Source organism: Pseudoliparis swirei, chromosome 8 (genome assembly GCF_029220125.1).
Source record: "Pseudoliparis swirei isolate HS2019 ecotype Mariana Trench chromosome 8, NWPU_hadal_v1, whole genome shotgun sequence".
NCBI lineage: Eukaryota > Metazoa > Chordata > Actinopteri > Perciformes > Liparidae > Pseudoliparis > Pseudoliparis swirei.
The window spans coordinates 3,235,534-3,257,410 of record NC_079395.1 but is presented as its reverse complement, the minus strand read 5'-3'; the positions used below and the strand labels follow the sequence as shown (position 1 = coordinate 3,257,410).

Here is a 21,877-nt window from a genome sequence, read left to right as displayed (position 1 = left end):
ATCCTCACAGAACAAACACTCTTCAGTTACGACGCTGAGAGAAGATCATTCAGACAGAAGGCCTCCGCCGCCCTCTGGTGGCCGTGTGGCGTCAGTGCAGGACGAGTCCTCCAGGTGAATGAAACGGACCCTGGAGTCGTGTCCCTCCTGTCAAGGCTCAGAGGGAGTAAGAGCCGTTTCAGCTCTTGGCCAGAGGAGGGCGCCGTAGAGTCGGCCTGACACAAAAACATTAATTGTTGTATTTATTTTAAAGACGATTAAAAGAAAAAGTTTTTGCCAAATTTTGTGAATCATTCTTCCCGTTTCCTCTGCAGTTCTTTTTTTCTACAGATTCTTACATAAGTGGCTCATGTATACTTACACCTAGTCACAGAGTGAGAGATGCTGAACCTGGCCTGGGTCACTGGTCCTGGGTCACTGGTCCTGTGTCACTGGTCCTGTGTCACTGGTCCTGTGTTACTGGTCCTGCGTCACTGGTCCTGGGTCACTGGTCCTGTGTTACTGGTCCTGCGTCACTGGTCCTGTGTCACTGGTCCTGTGTCACTGGTCCTGTGTTACTGGTCCTGTGTCACTGGTCCTGTGTTACTGGTCCTGTGTCACTGGTCCTGGGTCACTGGTCCTGTGTTACTGGTCCTGCGTCACTGGTCCTGTGTCACTGGTCCTGGGTCACTGGTCCTGTGTTACTGGTCCTGCGTCACTGGTCCTGTGTCACTGGTCCTGGGTCACTGGTCCTGTGTTACTGGTCCTGTGTCACTGGTCCTGGGTCACTGGTCCTGTGTCACTGGTCCGCTCCTGGTTTACCGGTCCTGGGTCGCACTGAGATCCTTCAGGTTCAGCGTAGTTCTGTGGGTTTGGTTCCAAAGCAAAGAACCGAACCACTTCCAGGTCCGGATCAGGACCTCTGAAGTCCCTCGGCTTTGATTTTTTTTAAGAGCCAGGGAGCCGGTCAAATGTGGTTTATAGTGTAAAATGCAGCGTTTTCGTTCTGGAGAGTCAGAGAGTCACGTCTATTTTGGGTGAAATACACACACGCACACTGCCGCACAACCCTGGTGGTAAAGCAGCCTGAACATGTGGCAACCTCTGAGCGTTGTTTTTGGCTGAGACACACACACACACACACACACACCTCTGCTTACGGCCAGATATGTCCCAAATGCGGCAAGAAGAAGAAAACACACTTGTTGACATAAGCACAAATTCATTCTCTCTCTGTCTCTCTCTCTCTGGTTCTCACCACAGTGACTCAGCCAGCCCAGTTGTGGTCTGTGGGAACAGCCTGCTCAGACAGGAAGTGGTGTGTGTGTGTGTGTGTCAAACATCAGCCTGTGTGTAGTGGTGCTCTCATGCAGTGACATCACACCGTCTGAGTCCACATCAGCGCGTGATGAAGAGGTCGTGATCATGTTCATCGCTGTCTGTTCATCGGCTCTTTCTGCTCCACTCGGAGCCACGGCTCGGCTGCATCGGTCGCCACGGCAACCGTTTCCAGCCCCGAGCTCGGCACATCCGCCTCGACGTGATGTTGGACAGAGAAAAAATAAATAAATATATATATATATTTCTGCCCTCGGTCCATTTTGAGTCCCTTTAAGAAAAATAAATAATACAAATGAATAGATTATAGAAATAATATAATATTATAATATGATATAATAGAAAGTACGATTCATAACCGAGTCCATAAGTAGACACTTAATGTGATGGCAAAGCAACGGTTTTATAGAGCTACACACTCCTGATACAGCAGGAAACCGGCCGCCGCCTCCTCCTCTGGCCACCAGGGGGCAGTGTGGCTCCATGTGTGACGAGGTCCTGCGGAGCAGGAAGTTGGTCCCTCAGAGCTCTGAGGTCAGGCTCCCCGGGGGGGGGCGGTCGTCACTGTTACACTGCAGGAAGGAGGGGTGTGTGTGTCTTCCTTTGGGAGTGTGTGCAATACACAGGTGCTTGTATGTGTGAGACAATAAGGCCGTCGACACACAGGAAGCTGTAAACAACAAACATTCATTCTCGAGTGGCGTGCAAGAGCCCCCCCCACCCCCCCCCGCAGCCGTTAATCTCCCACAACCAATGCGTTTAAAATCCGTACGGCGGGAAGGATGCCGGCGGGATAGTGAATGTTAGGGGGGGGAAGGGGGCGGGGCTTAGACAGGAAGTTGTGACGTGATCTGCTCCGTCTGCGTCGTCGCTTCCTTCCTATGACGAATCGTCGCTTTTTTCTTTGCATGTTAGCGGGAACGCTCACTTCAAAGGAGGGAGATGGATTCAGAGGGAAGTGTGTGTGTGTGTGTGTGTGTGTGTGTGAACTCAATGCAGCACAACTGTTTCTCTCGGGGCGAGTCTGAAAGTAATGATCCAGAAACACGATGACGGCTGAACATAAAAAAAAAAATAGATGGACTTTTATTTAACTTTTCATTTGACGGCAGCGTGTTGGACACACACACACACACACACACACACACACACACACACACACACACACACACACACACACACACACACACACCCTTCTCGTTCGCTGCTCGTCTCGTTTCGCTGAACTGATTTTTGATAATTCTCTCAAATAAATTGGGCGTCGGAGACGTTCATGAAGCAACAATAAGGGGCGCATTGTTGCAGCCGAGGGTCTGACCTTCACTCTGTTCTCTTCCTTAAAGCCTGAGGTTTGGAGGTCACTGGATGATGAACTGTTGCGCAACTCGTCTCCCCCCCAGCCGAGGACCTCCGGATAAAAGGAGTCTGCGTGGGACAAATCCATTTCAGTGTAATCGAGCGGATCTCCTGGTGTCCCCCCCCCACCACACACACACACACACACACACACACCTTCTGTCCGTCAATACAAACACAATGGAGGACGGTGAACACGGAGAGCAACAAATCCATCCCCCGCGGGCCGAGGGGCCTCCGGATGTGATGGAGGGCCCCGATATCCTGCCATTCATCCATCCACCATTTTGTGTGTGTGTGTGTGTGTGTGTGTGTGTGTGTGTGTGTGTGTGTGTGTGTGTGTGTGTGTGTGTGTGTGTGTGTGTGTGTGTGTGTGTGTGTGTGTGTGTGTGTGTGTGTGTGTGTGTGTGTGTGGAGCCTGCGCTCCTGAACGCTCCTCGCCGTTCCTCTCCTCTCGCCTTGTAGCTGCCGGTCAGAACACGGGGAACGGGCCAGGAGACGACGGCGCTCTGCCAGAACTCCGGGAAGTCATGTGACGGTTTCGGCTCGTTCCTTGGAAGATGCTCTTTGTATTTCTATTTGCGGAGATCTGAAAAAACCTTTTGATTTGATGAGAATCGGTGGAATGGAAAGCCGGTGCCCCCCCCCCCCCCTCCCCCCTCTCCCACCACTGACATGTTTTTGGTGCTGACCCCGGCCTGCAGGACAGCATGAGCAGCAGAGATGGACGCCGTGTCCTCGGGGTTTTGGTGTAAATGAGATTTTCGGGGGGCGGGGGGGGGGGGGGGGGTCTGAGGCCCTCTATGAGATAACCTCTGCAATCTGTGACAGAACAGCAGGGGAGAGAGCAGACGACACACACACACACACACACACACACACACACATGCGCCGACACACACCGATGCTCTCCTATAAAGAAAGAAAATGTGTGTGTGTGTGTGTGTGTGTGTGGCTGCTTAGGAATGAACGGAAAGTAGACCCGACCGTCTTCAGCTAGTTCACGTTGACACACGTCGACACATCTCTCTGGTGATGATGATGATGATGGTTTCATCGGCTGGAATTCGACGTAAAAAAGAAATATCAAGAGTCAACCAATCGATAGAAAACAACAAATCTTTCCTCGCTCTAATAATCCAGGTGTGTGTGTGTGGTACCCTCAAGACGACAACCGCTTTATAAAAACCTACAATCGCAGTCCACACACACACACACACACACACACACACACACACACACACACCACCTCCCCATAACATGGATCCCTTTCGTGTGTTTGACCGGTGTCATTCCTGCATGAGAAGTCCACCCTCAGGTGACCACCCTCCCGTCATACCGCCGTCTCTTTGGATGGACCCCGAGCCGGAGGGGGCGGAGCCTCTTGGAGGCCATTCTCACGCTTGGCTTTTCTCACACGCTGTCGGAATCATTTAGAGAGCGAGTGTGGAAACTCACCGAGCGGCCCCGGAATGTCCCCGGCTGTTGTTTTTTTTCTTCTTCCTGTAATTGCGTTTCTCTCTCTCTCTCTCTCTCTCTCTCTCTCTCTCTCTCTCTCTCTCTCCATCTCTCCATCGTCTGTAGCCGGAGGCCTCGTGTTATTTCAGAGGATACGTCTTCGTGAAACGCTGCGTGGCCGGGGTCCATCGACTGAACACGCACCTCCTGTGGACGCCAGAGCGCTCCCCGGAGAAGTGACCCCCCCCCCCCACACACACACACACGCCCCCCCCCCCCCACGCCCCCCTCCTCCTCGTCGGCTCAAACGTCCCTCCAGTAGTTCTAAAGGAGAACATGTCTCTGGGTTAAACTACCTTCTCCAAAAGGCCCAATCACCTCGCTGCACACGCACCCCCCCTCCTCCTCTCCTCCTCTCCTCATCTCCTCTCCCCTCCTCCTCTCCTCTCCCCTCCTCCTCTCCTCTCCCCCCCCCCCTCCCTTTTGAAAATGAGTTTATATCTTCGTCAGCGCCATCGCTCCACTCTCCCGGCGCCGGTGATGACGGTTATCCGTCAGTGAGCGTGCGGCGCTGACAGCTGAGCTTCAGCGCCGCACGCCAAAAAAGCTCTTCACCTCCTTCTTCTTCCTCCCCGGACGAGGAGCGCCGCCGCCCGGTGTTCTTGACACTGATTGATTTCTCTCTCTTTTAAAAGAAGAAGAAAGAGACTTTCTGACGAGCCGGCTGAGCGCGCTCAGGGAGACCCCCGCTGGCGAGTCGTCGGGTAGATCGCCGACCTTTTTCATCGACATTATACCGCGCTCAACTTTTCTTCCGCTCCGGATTTGACCCAAATACTGAGGTCCCCCCCCCTCTCCCACCACCACCACCACTTCCCTTTTTCCTTTCTCTTTTACACATGCTCACTTGTGTCTTTCTCTTCCACAACCTCCTTCTCTCGCTCTCGCCCCACTTTCCTCTTCCTGTCACGGTAATTGGCTCTGTAAAAAAAAACATATACAGACTTTCTTCTCTTCTTTGCCCCTCTCTCTCTCTCTCTCTCTCTTTCTCTCTCGTCTTCTGCCCGGCTCACGAGAGAGGAATCGTCATCCGCTTTGGTTGAATTAGCACTGAAACCATCTCTGAACCCCACCACCACCACCACCACCACCACACACACATACACACACACACGCACACACACACACACACACACGCGCGCGTCACTCGGCCTGCCCACTTCCATCTCTCTCCGTCCGTCTCCTTCCCTTTTTGTCTATCTTCTAACCTCCTCCGCCTTTAAAAAAAAACCATATCCATAATTGGGATTCTGCCTTTGACGCCAATCGAGCGAAGCTCTTCAAGACTGATCCCGAGAAGAGAGAGACAGACAGACAGCGAGAGAGAGAGAGAGAGGGAGAGAGACAGAAAGAGAGAAAGAGAGGGAGACAGACAGAGAGAGAGAGACCTAGAGCGAGAGAGAGAGAAAGGGAGAGAGACAGAGAGAGGGAGAGAGACAGAGAGAGAGAAAGAGAGAGAGAGAGAGGGAGACAGACAGAGAGACAGAGAGATGGATAAAGAGAGAGGGAGAAAGAGATGGAGAGAGGGAGAAAGAGAGAGACAGAGAGAAAGAGAGACACAGAGAGAGACACAGACGGACAGACAGAGGGAGAAAGAGAGACAGAGAGAAAGAGAGACACAGACAGACAGACAGAGAGAGACAGAGAGAGAGAGGGCCCTTTTTTACGGGGTGATGAAAATGATGCAATTGTTTCACATTTCACTGTAATGGAGGCGTTCAGGGGTCTTAACTCGGCCGTGGGAACTTTGAGTTCTTTGGAGTCCTGTCAGGGAGTCGATGGAGCGGCCCGAGTGAGGGGATCCAGCGGGGGAACGGGCCGGGCCCGCACATTAATCTCTCTCCACTGGCACAGTCTGGTCGTTCGGAACCCTGCCTCTCACACACACACACACACACACACACACACACACACACACACACACACGTACTTGCACAGCGGTCCCGTGGGGACCATGTGTTCTGAAGTCTGCCTGTGAAGCGTCCCGGGCCCAGACAGGATGCACCTCCTGCTCCGGGGTCTGGCGGTGATGACTTGCACAGACATCTTCTCGCCACGCTCGACCGGAGCGCCGAGCCGCGAGAATACCGAGCGGATCAACTTCCTCTCGGATATCCAGGTGCACGGAGAAATAAATATGTATCACCACCGAATATACATTTCTCCTTATGCACCTGATGCTCTTGCTCGAGCTCGTTTCGCAGCCTGTAAACGACTTTAAGGCAATTATTTAAGGAACTTCCTGTTTCAAGTGATGCGTTTGAGAACTGGGGCGACTGTAGGAGGCTGAATACATAATACATACTCTGTTTCTGGGGGGGGAAGGCTGAAAAAAAGTCTCACAATGTAGCACGGTTCAGTTTGAGTGCCTCCCAAACCAAAGTAGCCACTTCCACCCTCGCAGCGAGCATCATTTATCAGATGTTTACAGGGTTCGTACGCTCATGGAAAACCTGGGAAAGTCATGGCATTTTAAAATGGTCGTTTCCAGACCTGGAGAAGTCATGGAAAAAACTTAAATCGTAAAAGTTTTGGAAAAGTCATGGAAATGTGTTATATTCACATGTTCATTGAGTTTGAAATAATTAATATGTTTTTTGAAGAAAGACGCTCAAAATATAAGCCGGCGTACGCTCTCAATACGCAACATTTTCTAAATTGTTCATGTTTGTACTGAGGTTTCAGTTTGGTAATGGAAATTTGGTTTAAAGTCCTGGAAATCCACTGGTCAACATGTCAGAACCCTGTGTTTCTCAATGTTCTCCGATGCTTTTGTAATCTGTAGAACATTAGCGGTTCTTCTCGTGTCCTCCAGGGTTCGTACGCTCATGGAAAACCTGGAAGTCATGGAGTTTTTAAATGGTCGTTTCCAGGCCTGGAAAAGTCATGGAAAAAAACTTAAATCATAAAAGTTTTGGAAAAGTCATGGAAATGTTGTTATATTCACATGTTCATTTACGCCGAGTTTGAAATAATTAATATGAACAGATGGATTTGCACATAAAGAATAAACATTTATATAAGTGTTTAAAGGAATAAACATGAATAGAAATGTTTATTCTTTTAATCAAACTATTGTCTCATTCATTTGTTTCATTTAAGGTAAACTGTACGCTTTGGAATTCTCATTTTTTGAATACAAAATTCTCTAAATTGTTCATGTTTATACCGAGATTTCAGTTTGGTTGTGGACATTTGGTTTAAAGTCCTGGAAATCCATCGGTCGAAATGTGTCAGAACCCTGTGTTTCTCACTGTTCTCCGTCTGTAATCTGTTCTCCGTCTGTAATCTGTTCTCCGTCAGCGGTTCTTCTCGTGTCCTCTCTGGTTCCCGTGTCTCTCCTGGAGTCGCCGCCCGCCGCCATCTTTTCTTCCGTTTCCAGTCGTCGTGCCGACCCGACCCGCTAGACGACGTTCGACCTCTTCGGTTTCTTTCTGATCGCGGTGGCGCTCTGGAGTTGTTTGTGGTTTTTATTCTTTCCTCCCCGTTTGACGTCAGAGATGCGTCGGTCTGTTCCCGTCGGCCCTTGAACGCCTCCTCTCTCATGCGTGAAGTCGTTCTTCGCTCCTCCGACCGCCATGTTTTCATCTCGCAGAATGTTCCCCCAGAGCCCAATGAGCCCGACTTCATAACCGGGCCCACATATTACACTCCCTGTCCCCGCAGGAGTCGGCCTGCTATTAACTTCTATTAGAATTGGAAAGTAAAAAAACATATATATATATATATATATACATTTGTTTTATATTTAGATATCATCAAAGGTATTTCCTCGCTCGTTGAAGAGCACCCCCGACGCACGATTAAAAAAGCATTACGTCTGTGAGGCGCGGGGGGCTTCCTGCCAGCGTGGAGACGGTTTCGAGTATTTTTGGCGCCCTTCACAAGAAAAGCTCTTGGCCGCCGCGGTCCGCTTCTGACGGGTCAGGAGTCTCCAGGGTGGTGGTGCTGGTGGGGGAGGGGAGGGGGGGGTCTTATTGATCCGAGTCCTTCTGTCCCAGCGGAGACTTTTGAAACCTTTGATTATATTTCTGTACCGGGGCCCCTCTGCAGGGGCCGAGAGATCTGATGATGGCTTTGGGGAGCTGTGTGTGTAACTTTAGGTACTTGACGCCTATAAGAGCTCGACTTCTAGTCTGGTGTGTATGTAGGTTAGGACTTATAACATGCAGAGAGGTGTGTGTGTGTGTGTGGGTGTGTGTGTGTGTGTGTGTGTGTGTGTGTGTACGGACTCAGACGGGGGGGAAACCTCGACGCCGGCGCCGCCTCGGTCCGGATTAAAGCCGAAACTCGCAGCTCTTAATGCCGCCGCCCCTCAAATCCACCGGCGCTTCCCTCTGACTTAGCACCACGGCGTTTAATCGCGAGTGCAATATCTGCGGTAATGAGTAAGTTCTCCCTCTGCAGCCGCCGGGTTATTATCTACGCAAACCTCAGCTCTCCAATTATCCCACGAGGGCTTGGAGGAGGAGGAGGAGGAGGAGTCTTCTTCTTCTTCTTCTTGTTCTTCTTGTTCTTCTTCGTCTTCGTTGTTGTTCTTGTTCTTCTATAATGGTGTTTAACGTGCTGTTGGAGGTTATGTTCACAGCTGTAAACGGTTGTGAAACATTCCCACGACTTGAAGTATGACGGCTGAAATGACTCGTCCGTTAATCTGCCCGGCAACCGGCAGAAAAAAGTACGGCCAACCACCGTCGATTTAACTAACCGTAAACAAAATAAAACGAGGGAAATATTGCTAAATATTCTCCGGTTTCAGTCTTTCAAATAAGAGGATATTTAAACAATATTTAAATTGTTGTAAAATCATTATCTTCAGGATTTTTACCTGAATAAATCTTTAAATGAGGCCGTTTTTTTTGTTGCTACTATTTTAAACAAATGTCTCTCAAGATCCACTGATGATGTTTTATTTATAGCAACAATGAATTAAATACTATGTCTGATGTAAGATGAGTTATTTATACAGTTAATAAAACATCACAAACACATTATTGTGCAGCTTGAGTGTTTTTAGTTGAGTAGTTTTAGTTTTATTGAACTAATATCGATTGATGACCGCCTATTAATTTACTATATATTTTAGCAAAATGATACATCTTAAATCATATCCACGTCGAAGACTAAACAATTATTACTCGTCGATGGAATGACCGTCAACGAGAATGACTTTCAGGCCGTTGAAAAGACAAAACCTGACATCCCACGTCCAACTGTCACCTGATTGGTTCAGATCCGTTTGAGGGATTCGGCGGTGGCGTCCTCGATGTGGCTGGGCGGCGTAAACGGGGAAGCGGCGATGGCGCGAGAGCGTCACGCACAATCCTTCAAGCCCACAGGAAACCGATCGCAAAAATAATTCAAGGCGACGCCACGTCGGAGACGACGCCTTATTTTGGTCGACCGCAAAGGAACCGCCGCCAAATCCTCCGCAGCGCCTCGCTGGCGCCGAGAGCTAATTGACATCATTTTAAGATGATTTAGATGCATTTGCAGTGGACTCACTTGCAGAACGGCGTTCATTTATCACACTTTGCACATGTGTGTGTGGTCTCAAAACTGGTGTTAATCCGGGCCGAGTTTATCCTCCCATTTCAGTCGTGCTGTTGCCTAATCCCAAGTAAGGACGCGGCGTAACGAGATGTAATTACTATCAAATGGAGTCCGTTTATCTTTCTGAGAGCGTCAGCGCGACTTTAACTTCTCGTCCGGCGTCCCTCGGACCGCGGCCCCGGCGTGTCTTACGGGGACCTCCAGCCGACGGCCTCCTCCTGGCATGCGGGTCCATCTCCAGCCCCCCCCCCATCCTCTAATGAGACGTTCACTTTCAAGGCATCTCCGGTGTCCTCCGCACACAAAGTGTTCCTGCAGATTTCTTAAAGGGCCAGCTGACGTTGGCGGTTTCGCGCGTCTCTCCGGGGTCGTCCTCAAACTAACGCGGAGACGCGGCGCATCGGCCATTACGGTGGTTCTGCAGATACTCTCTAATGAAGTCTTCAGAGGAGTGTGTGGTTTGAGGGGGAAAGAATCCACCGTTGTGTACTCGAAGGCTCCCGGCCGTGGCGATCGCTGGGTTTCAGGTCGCGTTATCTCGGAAACCTGAGAACGAGAATCTGAAACACGGTTCAGAGAGAGGAGCCAAAGGGCAGCGTGGCGTTTTATCCAGTCCATCGTTAAAGTGTACGCTACCCTTCAAAAGTTTGGGGTCACCCAGAGAATTTCGGTGTTTTCCATGAAGATAAAATCTAGTCCAGATACTGACGAGGTGAGAAATAATGATTTTTATTGTAAATATTAATGTAGTTCTTCTTGTGGCTCAAAGGAAGAACAGTTTTATAGCTTCTCTCAGCAGCATAACTGTTTTCAGCTGCGCCCTTTTAAAAAGGGTTTTCTACCCCTCCGCTAGTCTTCTAAGGCGATAACACAATGTACCACTAGCACACTGGAGATGGGCCTCTACACACCTCTGGAGAGACTTCACTAAACACCAGAGAATAGTCATCTACACATTAACTATGTAGAAAGTTATGATTCATTTAATGTTATCTTCATTGAAGAAAACAGTGCTTTTACTTTGAAAAATAAGGCCATTTCTTTGTGACCCCAAACTTGTATGTGTGGGATACAAAAAGTCCCTTCCTTGTAAACGTCCACTGCCATTCAAGCTTTAGAATTTAACTTTAGCTCAGATTATCCCCCAAAATATATAATATATGTAGTATATATATATAATATATAATATTTGGTTCTAATAGAATACAGTTTAACGCGACTGATGACCGGTGGGTTCGGATCGGAGACGATAGTAACGGTAAGATTAGTCGCTTCAAAATAAGACAAATAAATGTAAAATAAAAAGAAATGCTGCACATATGAATGACGGTATAAACGTGATGAACCAAAATCAGCCGTGACCTTCATCGACATTCCAGAAAATCCTAATCCGAAGAGTTTCAAACTAAGATACAAATCACGACCACAGAAAAGATTTGACTCTAAAATCCAGCTCGGACGCTCTCGGCATTGTGGGTAATCATCTGAATCCTCAAAAGGAGAAAGGGCTTTTCTCTCTGGCAGCGTGGATATCCGTCGGGGCAGAAGTTCCTCGCTCCGTCTTCATTGAACTTAAACCGGAGGATTACGGATCCGTCTTCTGTGGAGGACCCTGACCTTCATTCTAATGAGAAATACAGACGGTGGGAGGCCTGTTCCGTCTGACTGTTCCGTCCTCCCCCTCCCCCCCCCCCTCCCCCTCGTTTCCCAACTTCTTTATTTCTGCTGATTTATTTCTAAAAAAGGAGCGTCTGTGTTCCTCTTGGAGGGACAGCGCTCCATTGTGCAACAGGAACACTCAGCCAGCTCGAGCCTTGCCAGCTGTGTTGCTACACACAGGCACACACACACACACACACACACACACACACACACACACACACTGGAGCTCACGCCACGCCGGGCCAAGAGGACTGGAGGGTTCCCGGCAGAGGGGGCGGCCCAGTTCTCGCTGAACAACTTATTTCTCATGCTTCCTTCCCTCCGCCAAGTGGCCTTCACGGAGGATTGGTCCTTCCCCTTGCATCCTTTCACCCACTTCCCCCGGGCCAAGCCCATCATCTCCTCCTCCTCCTCCTCCTTTTTCTTTCTCCCCTCTCTGGCGTCTTCCATCTAAATCCATCCCCACCGTCCTCACGCCTCATTTCATTAACTCCACCGTCTCTCCTTTCCTACTCTTCTCCACCTCTCCTCTTTAACCCTTCCTTTTCTTTCCTTCTTCATTTTCCATCTCCTATCAACCCTACCTTCTCTCCTTTCCTTCTCCATTTCATTTCTCCTTGTCCTTTTCTTCTATCTCCTCCTTCCTCACCCTTCTCCCCTTTCTGGCCCCCTCCATCTAATTTCATGCCTACCGTCCTCACGCCTCCTCCCATCAACCCTACCTTCTCTCCTTTCCTTCTCCCCATCATCTCTCCTTTCTCTTCATCCCTTTCTTTTCTTTCACCCCTTTCTGGCCCCCTCCATCTAATTTCATGCCTACCGTCCTCACGCCTCCTCCCATCAACCCTACCTTCTCTCCTTTCCTTTCCTTCTCTTCTCCATTTCTCCTTTCTCTTTGTCCTTTTCTTCCGTCTCCTCCTTCCTTTTCCTTCTCCCCTCACATCTCTCCTTTCCTTCTCCCCTCCATCTCTCCTTTCTCTTCATCCCTTCCTTTTCTTTCTCCTCTCTCTGGCCCCCTCCATCTAATTTCATCCCCAGCGTCCTCACGACTCCTCATCAACCCTACCTCCTCTCCTTTCCTTGTCCCCTCCATCTCTCCTTCCCTTCTGTCTGTTCCCTCTGTTGTCTCGTGGAGGTCAGATGAAGGTCAGATGAAACGCAGACGCAGCATTAAAAACCAGACCAGGTGGCCGGCGGTTCAACCCGGGCTCCTGTTTGGTTCACGGCATTTTCATTAACTTTAAATTAAATTTTATATTAATTAATCAAAACTCATCAGTGATTTCCCTTTGACGTCAGAGAGGCTGCAGCTCGAGGTGAGGGGCAAAGGGGAAGAAACGAAGATATATCAGATAAAGTAAATATACGGTTGTGTTTTTATGAAAGCAAACATGCTGCATATATATATATATTATATGTATTATATATAATATATTATATACATATAATATATATAATATATATATATTATATGTATTATATAATATATATAATATATTATATACATATAATATATATATATTATATGTATATATTATATATATCAGCTATAATCTACAGTCCAGCCCACGCTACACGAAGAGAAACAATACACAAGTTCTCCTCATTAGAGAGCTAATTTCGTACTCATTAAAAAGTTGGGTTTTATAAGTCCCTTTAACCGTAAAGATTGTTGTTTTACATTCAGTAACATGTTAAGATATATCACCAACAACAACAACACGACATGTTGTTTGTGGGGCCCAGTTGAACTGAATTATTCCTGCTGCTCCGAGTTCAGGGCCAGAGACACGGCGTCCTCCCAGGAGCTGTGAAGCCCTCATGGCCACATGCACGGGCTGCCCTACTTCATGAAACACACACACACACACACACACACACACACACACACACACACACACACACACACACACACACACACACACACACACACACACAGAGAAACACACATACACACACACCCACACACACAGAGAAACACACACAGAGAAACACACACACAGCGGCGCTGGCGTTTCTTGCCTAGTGTTGATTAGTCCCATGAAAAACAGGCAATTTAAGCTAAATTTAGCCCTCAGTGTGATTAGCCCTGATGGCACGTGATGTATGGTGTTCATTAGCGGTGCTAGCTAACCGCACACACACACACACACACAAACACACACACACGTTTCTGTTCCTTATCTCCAGGACTGTGATTCCAGGAGTGATGATACATCTGTGTGAGGAGTTTCCTCCAGAGCTCCTGATGTTCACGCCTACAACCGTGTTAACGAGGACACATTAAGCCGTGTTACACACACACACACACACACACACACACACACACACACTGTACAATCGAGTATACAATAGTTTGTTCACGCCGATGTCCCACATTCTTATCAAGGAAACGTGTAGATACAAACAAAGAAAAGGTTTTATTCTCCTCCCGGAGGTTCCACCTTCAGGCATGCATTGTTCTTCTATAATTTAACACAACGATAGAACGCGCATCTTTTAATCCGTTTAATCATTCTATGTATTGAAAATATAACATTTGAATACACTGACCAATAGAAATGTAATTTACTTAATTAATTAAGAAACAAAGCCCATGTTATCACGTTGTGTATAGATACATTATTAAAAACTTAGAAATCTAAATGCAATGCATTTTAGGACCAAGTGGAAAACGGTTTGTTAGTGATTGCCAATTTAATGGATTTGGTTTTGATTCTGGATGAGTGAACACCCGCAGTAACGCGAGAGTATTTATTATCCGCCTCAGCGGGATTTGAACCTGCGCCCGTGAGCGGTGGTATTCCCTCGCTCCGCCGGTCGGGCCAGAAGAGAATCTCCTCTTCCAGAGGCTTCAGAAATGAGTTTCACAGCCCAATATCAGGTGCAGAGGAAAGTGTGTGTGTGTGTGTGTGTGTGTGTCTCCAGTGGATCCGTATTTCCTGCTGTACACACATCCATCAGCTTTCAGCAGACTGTGGGAACTCCTCAATCTTTTTTTATAATTTTTTTCATCTCCGATATCCATAACCGTCCCGTTAGCCGCTCGGCGAGAGGAACGCGGGACAGGTGGAAACCACAGGGTTTCATTTCAACCGCAGCCGAAAATATAAGCAAACACCTCAGATGAATCCAAAATGTGTTTTATTGAAAACAAGATTCACCCGGATTTTCACATAGCAGAAGGTGTAATATTGGCTGACATGTGTTGTCAGAATATCATTTAAAATCCAATATAGTCGTCCTTCACGTCGCATCCCACTGACTTAAGAAAACACCTGTTTGGAACTTATATATATTAGAGTACGTAAGAGTAATAGCAAAAAAATTATATATATATAATTGAATCATAATATATATTTATAAATGTATATATTTATAAATGTATATATCTCTCTATATATTATATATTTATATATATATTTTTTGTATTTATATATATATATTTATGTTTTATCTATTTAGATATATATTATATTATAGATATGAATATATATATATATATAAATACAATATATATATAATATATACATATATACATTTATATATATATATACATTATAGATATTATATCCCCACCGCTTACAGCCTCTATGCTAAGCTAAGCTAATTGCTCACTGGCTCTAGTTTCACATGAAGAGGGTAGGTTTGGTTCTGGCTGGCTGTCAACAACAACAACAACAACAACAACTTCTCCTCTTTGTAGATAGTCAGAGTTCAGGAGAGGTCCGCCAGCTAAACCTCCAGCACTAAGCGGTGAGACGAGAGCAAAAAGCATCCGTCAGGGAAGAAGAGTCACAACTCGGCACTCTTCTCCTTTTGGAAAATGAAACACACTCACACACACACACACACTCACACTCACACACACTCACACACACTCCCACTTGTCTGGATTAAAGTGAAATGGATAGTTGGTCAATATGCCAAACCAAATTGCCGGATTTACCCCGATACGTTTACCATGTGATCCTAAAGAGTGATGAGAAGGTGAAAACACACACACACACACACACACACACGCACACACACACACACACACTCTGATTGTTGGTGAGGCCAAGGTCGCCGTTTCTCGCTCAGCCGCCGGTCTCCGTGGGAGTTTGGGGTTTCGCTGCTCGCCTCGGCTAATCTTAGCCTCATCTGTCACGTGTCCAGACCCCCCTCCCCCACCCCACCCCACCCACACACACACACACACACACACACACACACACACCCAGGGTTTTTCCTGGGTCAAAATGTGTCTTCGGTGCTGCCAAAAAATGTTTTGCACGTCGGGCTGTTGAGTAAGTTATCAGCAGCTGGCCGCTCTGTCCATTCGTGCACCTCACAGTTGCGTATTGATAAGACACGCTTATCAACTCCAGTGTTTCCCCTACCATTATAACAGGGTGAAATCTCCGCCCACCACCCTATATTTTCGAAGCTCCGACCAGAGAACGTCTGCAGCGTGTCGAGTCACACGGCGACCTTTAGACAGTCATTCAGCTTTTGAGACGGCCAAAAGGATATTTTTAGGTTTTGCACAAAAAAACAAAGAACTTTAATTTCACGTCTGCGGTTCTGGAGGAAGCGGCTCACATTTGTTAAATCACGTGAACGAGCGCCACAGACACGGCGGTCGATGATGTCACTCCGTGTGAAATCCTCACGGCGTGACGTCACGCGGCGAGCGGATAAATCAGAAAGCGAGAGCGGCTCGGTTCACGAGTCGGGCCAGAACTAAAAGCTACTGTAATCATCCTGGGACCGGCCGCAGGGCATCGGCTCGGGGGCTTCTGATGGAACCCCCCCCCCCATAACCCCCCCAAGGGATTCATCCCCTCAGAGGGACCTCTGGCCTCTGGCTCTTTGTTCCAGCCACAGTTATGATGATGATTTATGGGGCTGACGCACACTCCCCGTGTAATGTACTTTTTTCCATTCTTGTTACTTGGTGTGTGTGTGTGTGTGTGTGTAATAAAGTGAACAAACACACACACACACACAAGATCCTCACGGCGACGTCCAAATATTTTGTTTTTGTTTTCAATAATTTTTTCACATTTAATCTGAACTGGTCAATCAACACCCGCCTCACTGTGTGTGGGTGTGTGTGTGTGTGTGTGTGTGTGTGTGTGTGTGTGTGTGTGGGTGTGTGTGTGTCAGCTTCATGGGGCCGCGCTTGTCAACAAACCTTCATCAATTAGCTCCGACTCGACTCATTTCATTCCCTCAATAAAACATCCAACATGGAGTTTCCAAGGGAGGGAGCGGCCGCTGGGTTCCTCATTCCTCTGATCTGCTTCTTCTTCTTCTTCTTTGTCGTCTTGTTCTTGTTCTTCTTTTTCTTCAAGATCTTCGTCTTCTAGATCTTCGTCTTCTAGATCTTCTTCTTCTTCTTCTAGATCTTCTTCTTTTTCTTCTTCTCTCCCACTCCTGTTCTTCTTCTACTTCATAATCATATCATCAATGACTATAACTCATCTTCATCGAGTACACACACATTCACACGCTGTACAAACGACGTTGGAGTGATTTCTGCTTTTGTCTTGAGTCCATCCTGAACCAACGGTCCACACTGTTGCAGTTATTAAGCCCCGGTATTTATTTAAAAGCCAAAGTTAGTGACCCCCCCCCTCCCCCATACACACACACACACACACACACACACACACACACACACACACCTCCGTCCCATGAGTCTCCTTGATAACTCCCGTGCACATTCCTGCTCTTCATCCATCTGTTTTACGTCCCCTCGTGGTTTTTTTTGTACTCTCTGCTCTTCGTCCACACACACACACACACACACACACACACACACACACACACACACACACACACACACACACACACACACTCTCTCATCCCCCCCTCACCCCCCTTCCTGCCCTTTGACCTTTATTACCCCCACATTACCGCGTGTACACACATTAGCCGCGGGCTGACACAAGCTCTAATTTGGAGTAAATGTCTGCACATTTGTGTAAAAGGCCTAATGGGAAATATATATGTGTGTGTGTGTGTGTGTGTGTGTGTGTGTGTGTGTGTGTGTGTGTGTGTGTGTGTGTGTGTGTGTGTGTGTGTGTGTGTGTGTGTGTGTGTGTGTGTGTGTGTGTTCTCTGTCCAGCTTGCTATAAAACTCCTCAGCTCTCAGGCTAAATGTGGCTGAAATTAAGGTTTAATGTGCTGGAAAACTGCTCGTTGGATTTGAAGTGTGTTGTGTTTGTGTGTGTGTGTGTGGTCTTTTCTCAATGGATTGTGTGTGTGTGTTTGCATCGCCAACAGTAAATGTGTGCGCTAATGCTCCTCTACCAGCGCAGCCATGTTCCCGTGTGTGTGTGTGTGTGTGTCTTTAGCGTGTGCCTGTTTTTAAGTTGCGTGTCTTTTTGGGGATGTTTCCTTTTAAGCGTGTGTATTTTTTCGTGTGACGCTGTTGAACTTTAAAGATACACAACGTGTTGTTAAACGCACTTCGATGACAAACCCACCAACAGGCGCCCCAGTGCATCATGGGAGCTGCAGAGAAAATACATGAAACTCTTTTTTAGTTGGTCCCAAAACGGAGCTTAAAAATATACATTTAAAGTGTTTTCGTGTTATTTTTTTCTTGGATTCATCCAGGTTTCCAGCCTGATGGTCCTACGTCTTCAATCCAACACGTTTCTAACATCTTGTGATTTCTGCTCCTCCTCCTCCTCCTCCAGCTGATCGCGGTGTACGACGAGCAGGAGCCCCACCACGGCGGCGACGGCACCAGCGCCAGCTCCACCGGCACCCAGAGCCCCGACCTGTTCGCCGCCGACCTCGGCGTCGCCGGCAGCGGAGCGTCGGCCTTCCACCCGTACCAGGTGGCCAGCGAGATCGAGGTCACGCCCTCCGCCATGCGCACCAGTGAGTCCCAAAACACGGGAGGAGGAGGAGGAGGAGGAGGAGGAGGAGGGGGGGCTAAATATGTGCATTTACAGGTGATTTATGACGGAGCCGGTTCCTCTCACACTCTGAAATTACAAATCTGTAGCCCCTCCCCCCCCCATTAGCGTCAAACCCAACAAATTACCGCACCGCATCCCGGCGGTACCGCGGCCCCGTCCATAAATTCTGTTAATTGGACGGGAGGGGGACGCTTTAAAAAAAACCATTTCTCTGGCGCCGATAGCCGTTTGATCCGCGGCCAGCGCGTCTAATTGGTTCTGTTCGCCGGCTCCTAAATCAAATGCCACGGCGAGGCCCGTCCACCTTCTGCGGTTCCGCCGGCCAAGTCGGCGCGTCTCATGTGATTAGTGGGTTTTGGAAGCCGCGTCGCTCGGAGGTGATTCGTCAGCAAACAAACACACGTTTACACTCTCACTTCCACCGCAAATATTGTCTCTCTCTGTGTGTGAGTGAGTGTGTGTGTGTGTGTGTGTGTGTGTGTGAACGTTGTAATTTAAAGTGAAAAACTAAAGAATAACACCGTCAATGTGTGTTTTGATTCGCAAATACTCGTGTGTGTGTGTGTGTGTGTGTGTGTAAAAGTATCCTGTTGGCCTCCGAGGTAGCGAGGTGTGAGAATGAAAAGACGGTTTAATACGGGTTTGCAAATTATCTATTTTAATTTTTTATTTAATATGTTTTTTTGGTTTTTTTAAAGTGTGATTTTGCAATTACCATTTAGTCTTCTTATTTAATTCATCTCTTTCCCGCACTAAATTCTTCCTCTTGTAGCTTTTTCTCTGATGTCCTTGCTTTAGTTTTATTCATTTATTTATTTTGTCCCTTTCCATGTGTCTATTCCTCCGGGACGCATACAAGTATATAAATATATATATATATATATATATATATCAATATTTATATAAATATATCTATATTTCTATAAATATAAATATATCGATATATCAGTGTATATATATATTTCTATGTGTATATATTTCTGTATATATATTTCTTTATATATATGTATATATATATATATATAGGGAAGGAGAAAAGAGGGGAAGTCAGACTGAAGGCTCACAACAGCAAGGTGGCTGCAGATTAATATATATATATATACATATATTATACAACTAATCCACTCATGACTTGTGAACTGGCATTGATTGACACGCCAGCCACCAAAATCCCCCCCCCCCCCCCCGCACGCACACACACACACACACACACACACACACACACACACGCACACACAGGTCATCCACTCCTGATTGGATTCCTCGTGAGATGCTGAAAGTGAATATGCATAAGAGGATAATGTAAATCTGGGCGTAATCACACCTGCCAGTTACGTCTAATTCAGCGTCTCCGTAATAAGTCCTCGCTCCGTTTTAATTGACGACGCTGAATCTCATCAGCTGGATTTTGTTGGCTTTTTATTTTCTTGAAAGAGAGACGTCTGACACGGAGGAGAGGAAATTAAACGATGGATATATTTATTTTTTTGCGAGCGTCTAATGAGAGTAGCTTTTAATCACTCGTTTACGGCGCATGGCGTGAGAGGCGGGGTTTGTTTTTTCTGGTTGCCAGTTTTCTTTGTTCCATCCATCAAACTCAAGAGATTAACTCATTAGACTATTAGTTGTTCACCAGTGGATTCATGTTGGGTCCTGAACATGAAAAGCAGCGCCGCGAACACGTGAGGCCTTCAGGTGCCAATTTGTTATTAAAGTCCATAACTTGGATGCTTATCTAAGAATAATAAGATAAATAGCCGCAGTAACTTTGGACGTTGGAGTAACGCTGAGACGGTCAAAGTGAGTCCAGCGTTTCCTGAACAACAGGAAGTGGATTTAAGGATTTTTTTGCCGGTAAAGTTAGCGTCGCGTTTCTTTGTGCGCGGGAACAAAAAGAGTTTGTGATACTTCTACGTTTCGGTTCAGTGAGATAACCGTCACAAATAAAAAAAATGTTTAAATCCTCGACCTTTTTTTTCCGAGATGCGCCGAAAAGATTTAGACTTTCACGAGCGGCCATATTGAATGTCGTAGAACGTAAAGTTGAAGTGTGACCCGACACACCCGTTCAAATAGATGCCACTCCTGACTCTGTCAACACAGTAGTTCATCCAAAGAGGTTTCCCGTGTCCTGCAAAGCCTCCTGGGAAATGTAGTCAACGAGGTGGCGTTGAGACGACTTGTCAGAACAGCCCCCCCCCCCCCGGCCCCTCCCCCCTCCTGAACTCCTTTCTGCCTCCCACAGCTCAGAGCTGTTTAGGTCTCACGCTCCGGCTGACCTGCACAACACCAGTCAGCAAAGTACATGACACACACACACACACACACACACACACACACACACACACACATACACACACACACACACATTTCCAGATGCTCATCAAATACTGTAGCTTTTGGCTCGGATATATTTTCCCCCTCATTAGTTAATCAGGAAACATATACACATAAACAGGGACGCACACACACACACACACACACACACACACACACACACACATCCTGTGAAGGGAACATGGGAACGAGACACTCGGCCTCGTCGGTCTGAGGAAGACGTGCAAACATTTTAAACAATTTTGCTTTTCACTAAATATTCCTCTTGTGGCTTTCGGCCAATCGGATGAGGGCCCGTGGGATTTCGGAGAGGGAAAATAAAAAAGAATAGACGCCGGCGTCCCGCTTCCACGTCGCTGGCCTTCAAGCACAAACCACAGCTGCCGGATTTAGACTTGTGTTTTTTTCTGGGTCGCGATAATGGAATCTCCGAGTGATTAATCGCCTTCGTTCGCGAGCGATGTTTGAGCGGGACAATTAGTTCCGGCCCGTTAACATCGATCATCCCCACTCATGACATCGCATATTTGTGTGGAGTCTTATCACTTACAGCGGGGGGGGGGGGGGGTTACATCCATTAAGTACAAGAAGGCACCTTCTCGCAGCCATGAGAGGAACTGAAACTGGACACTTGGCAGATGATGGACATCAGGCTCCGGATGCAGGTCGATTAAGTTTAACAATATTTAACGGCAAGAAGTGTAAACAAACGGTCAAGGCTCAGGATCGTGGGTTTCGTGGTGGTCCGGCTCAACGGGAAGCAGCTCTCAGCACCCGGGTCAAGAGGGAAGAGAGCGATGTTTCCCCAGGACAGAGTCTTAGTCCCAGGATCAGCCAATCAGCTCCTCTCAAAGGGAGTTCAGCCTCTCACACCTTCCTGTTGGATCAAAGTCCGCTATCAAAATGGAGGGGTCAAATGTCATGACGTCACTTCCTGTCAAGTTACTAAACAAGTATTTTCACAATAAAAGTCCCGTCTGTTATTGTCCTTATTAAAGTCACTTCACGGGCTTCAACAATCTGAAATACAAAACGAACATTCACTCTCATGCACATACACATTACTTATTGACATTAACACATACATGGAGTAAACAGTACCCTATGCTTTATAACATATTAATAATATCAATATTCTCCCTAATATTTACCATTATAATATCTTTCTATATGTATTAATTTAAAGCTCAAGACGACAGAATCAAAATCAACTA

At 47.1% G+C, this 21,877-nt stretch overlaps 1 protein-coding gene across 1 annotated transcript in view; it reads left to right on the top strand.

Moving 5' to 3' along the window:
- Positions 1 to 21,877, top strand: part of LOC130198373 (partitioning defective 3 homolog) — a 174,476-nt gene that overhangs the window by 37,916 nt on the left and 114,683 nt on the right. Inside the window, exon 3 of the mRNA XM_056421526.1 lies at positions 18,099 to 18,285. Coding sequence (XP_056277501.1) covers positions 18,099 to 18,285 — 187 coding nt within the window. The remainder of the gene's footprint in view (positions 1 to 18,098; positions 18,286 to 21,877) is intronic.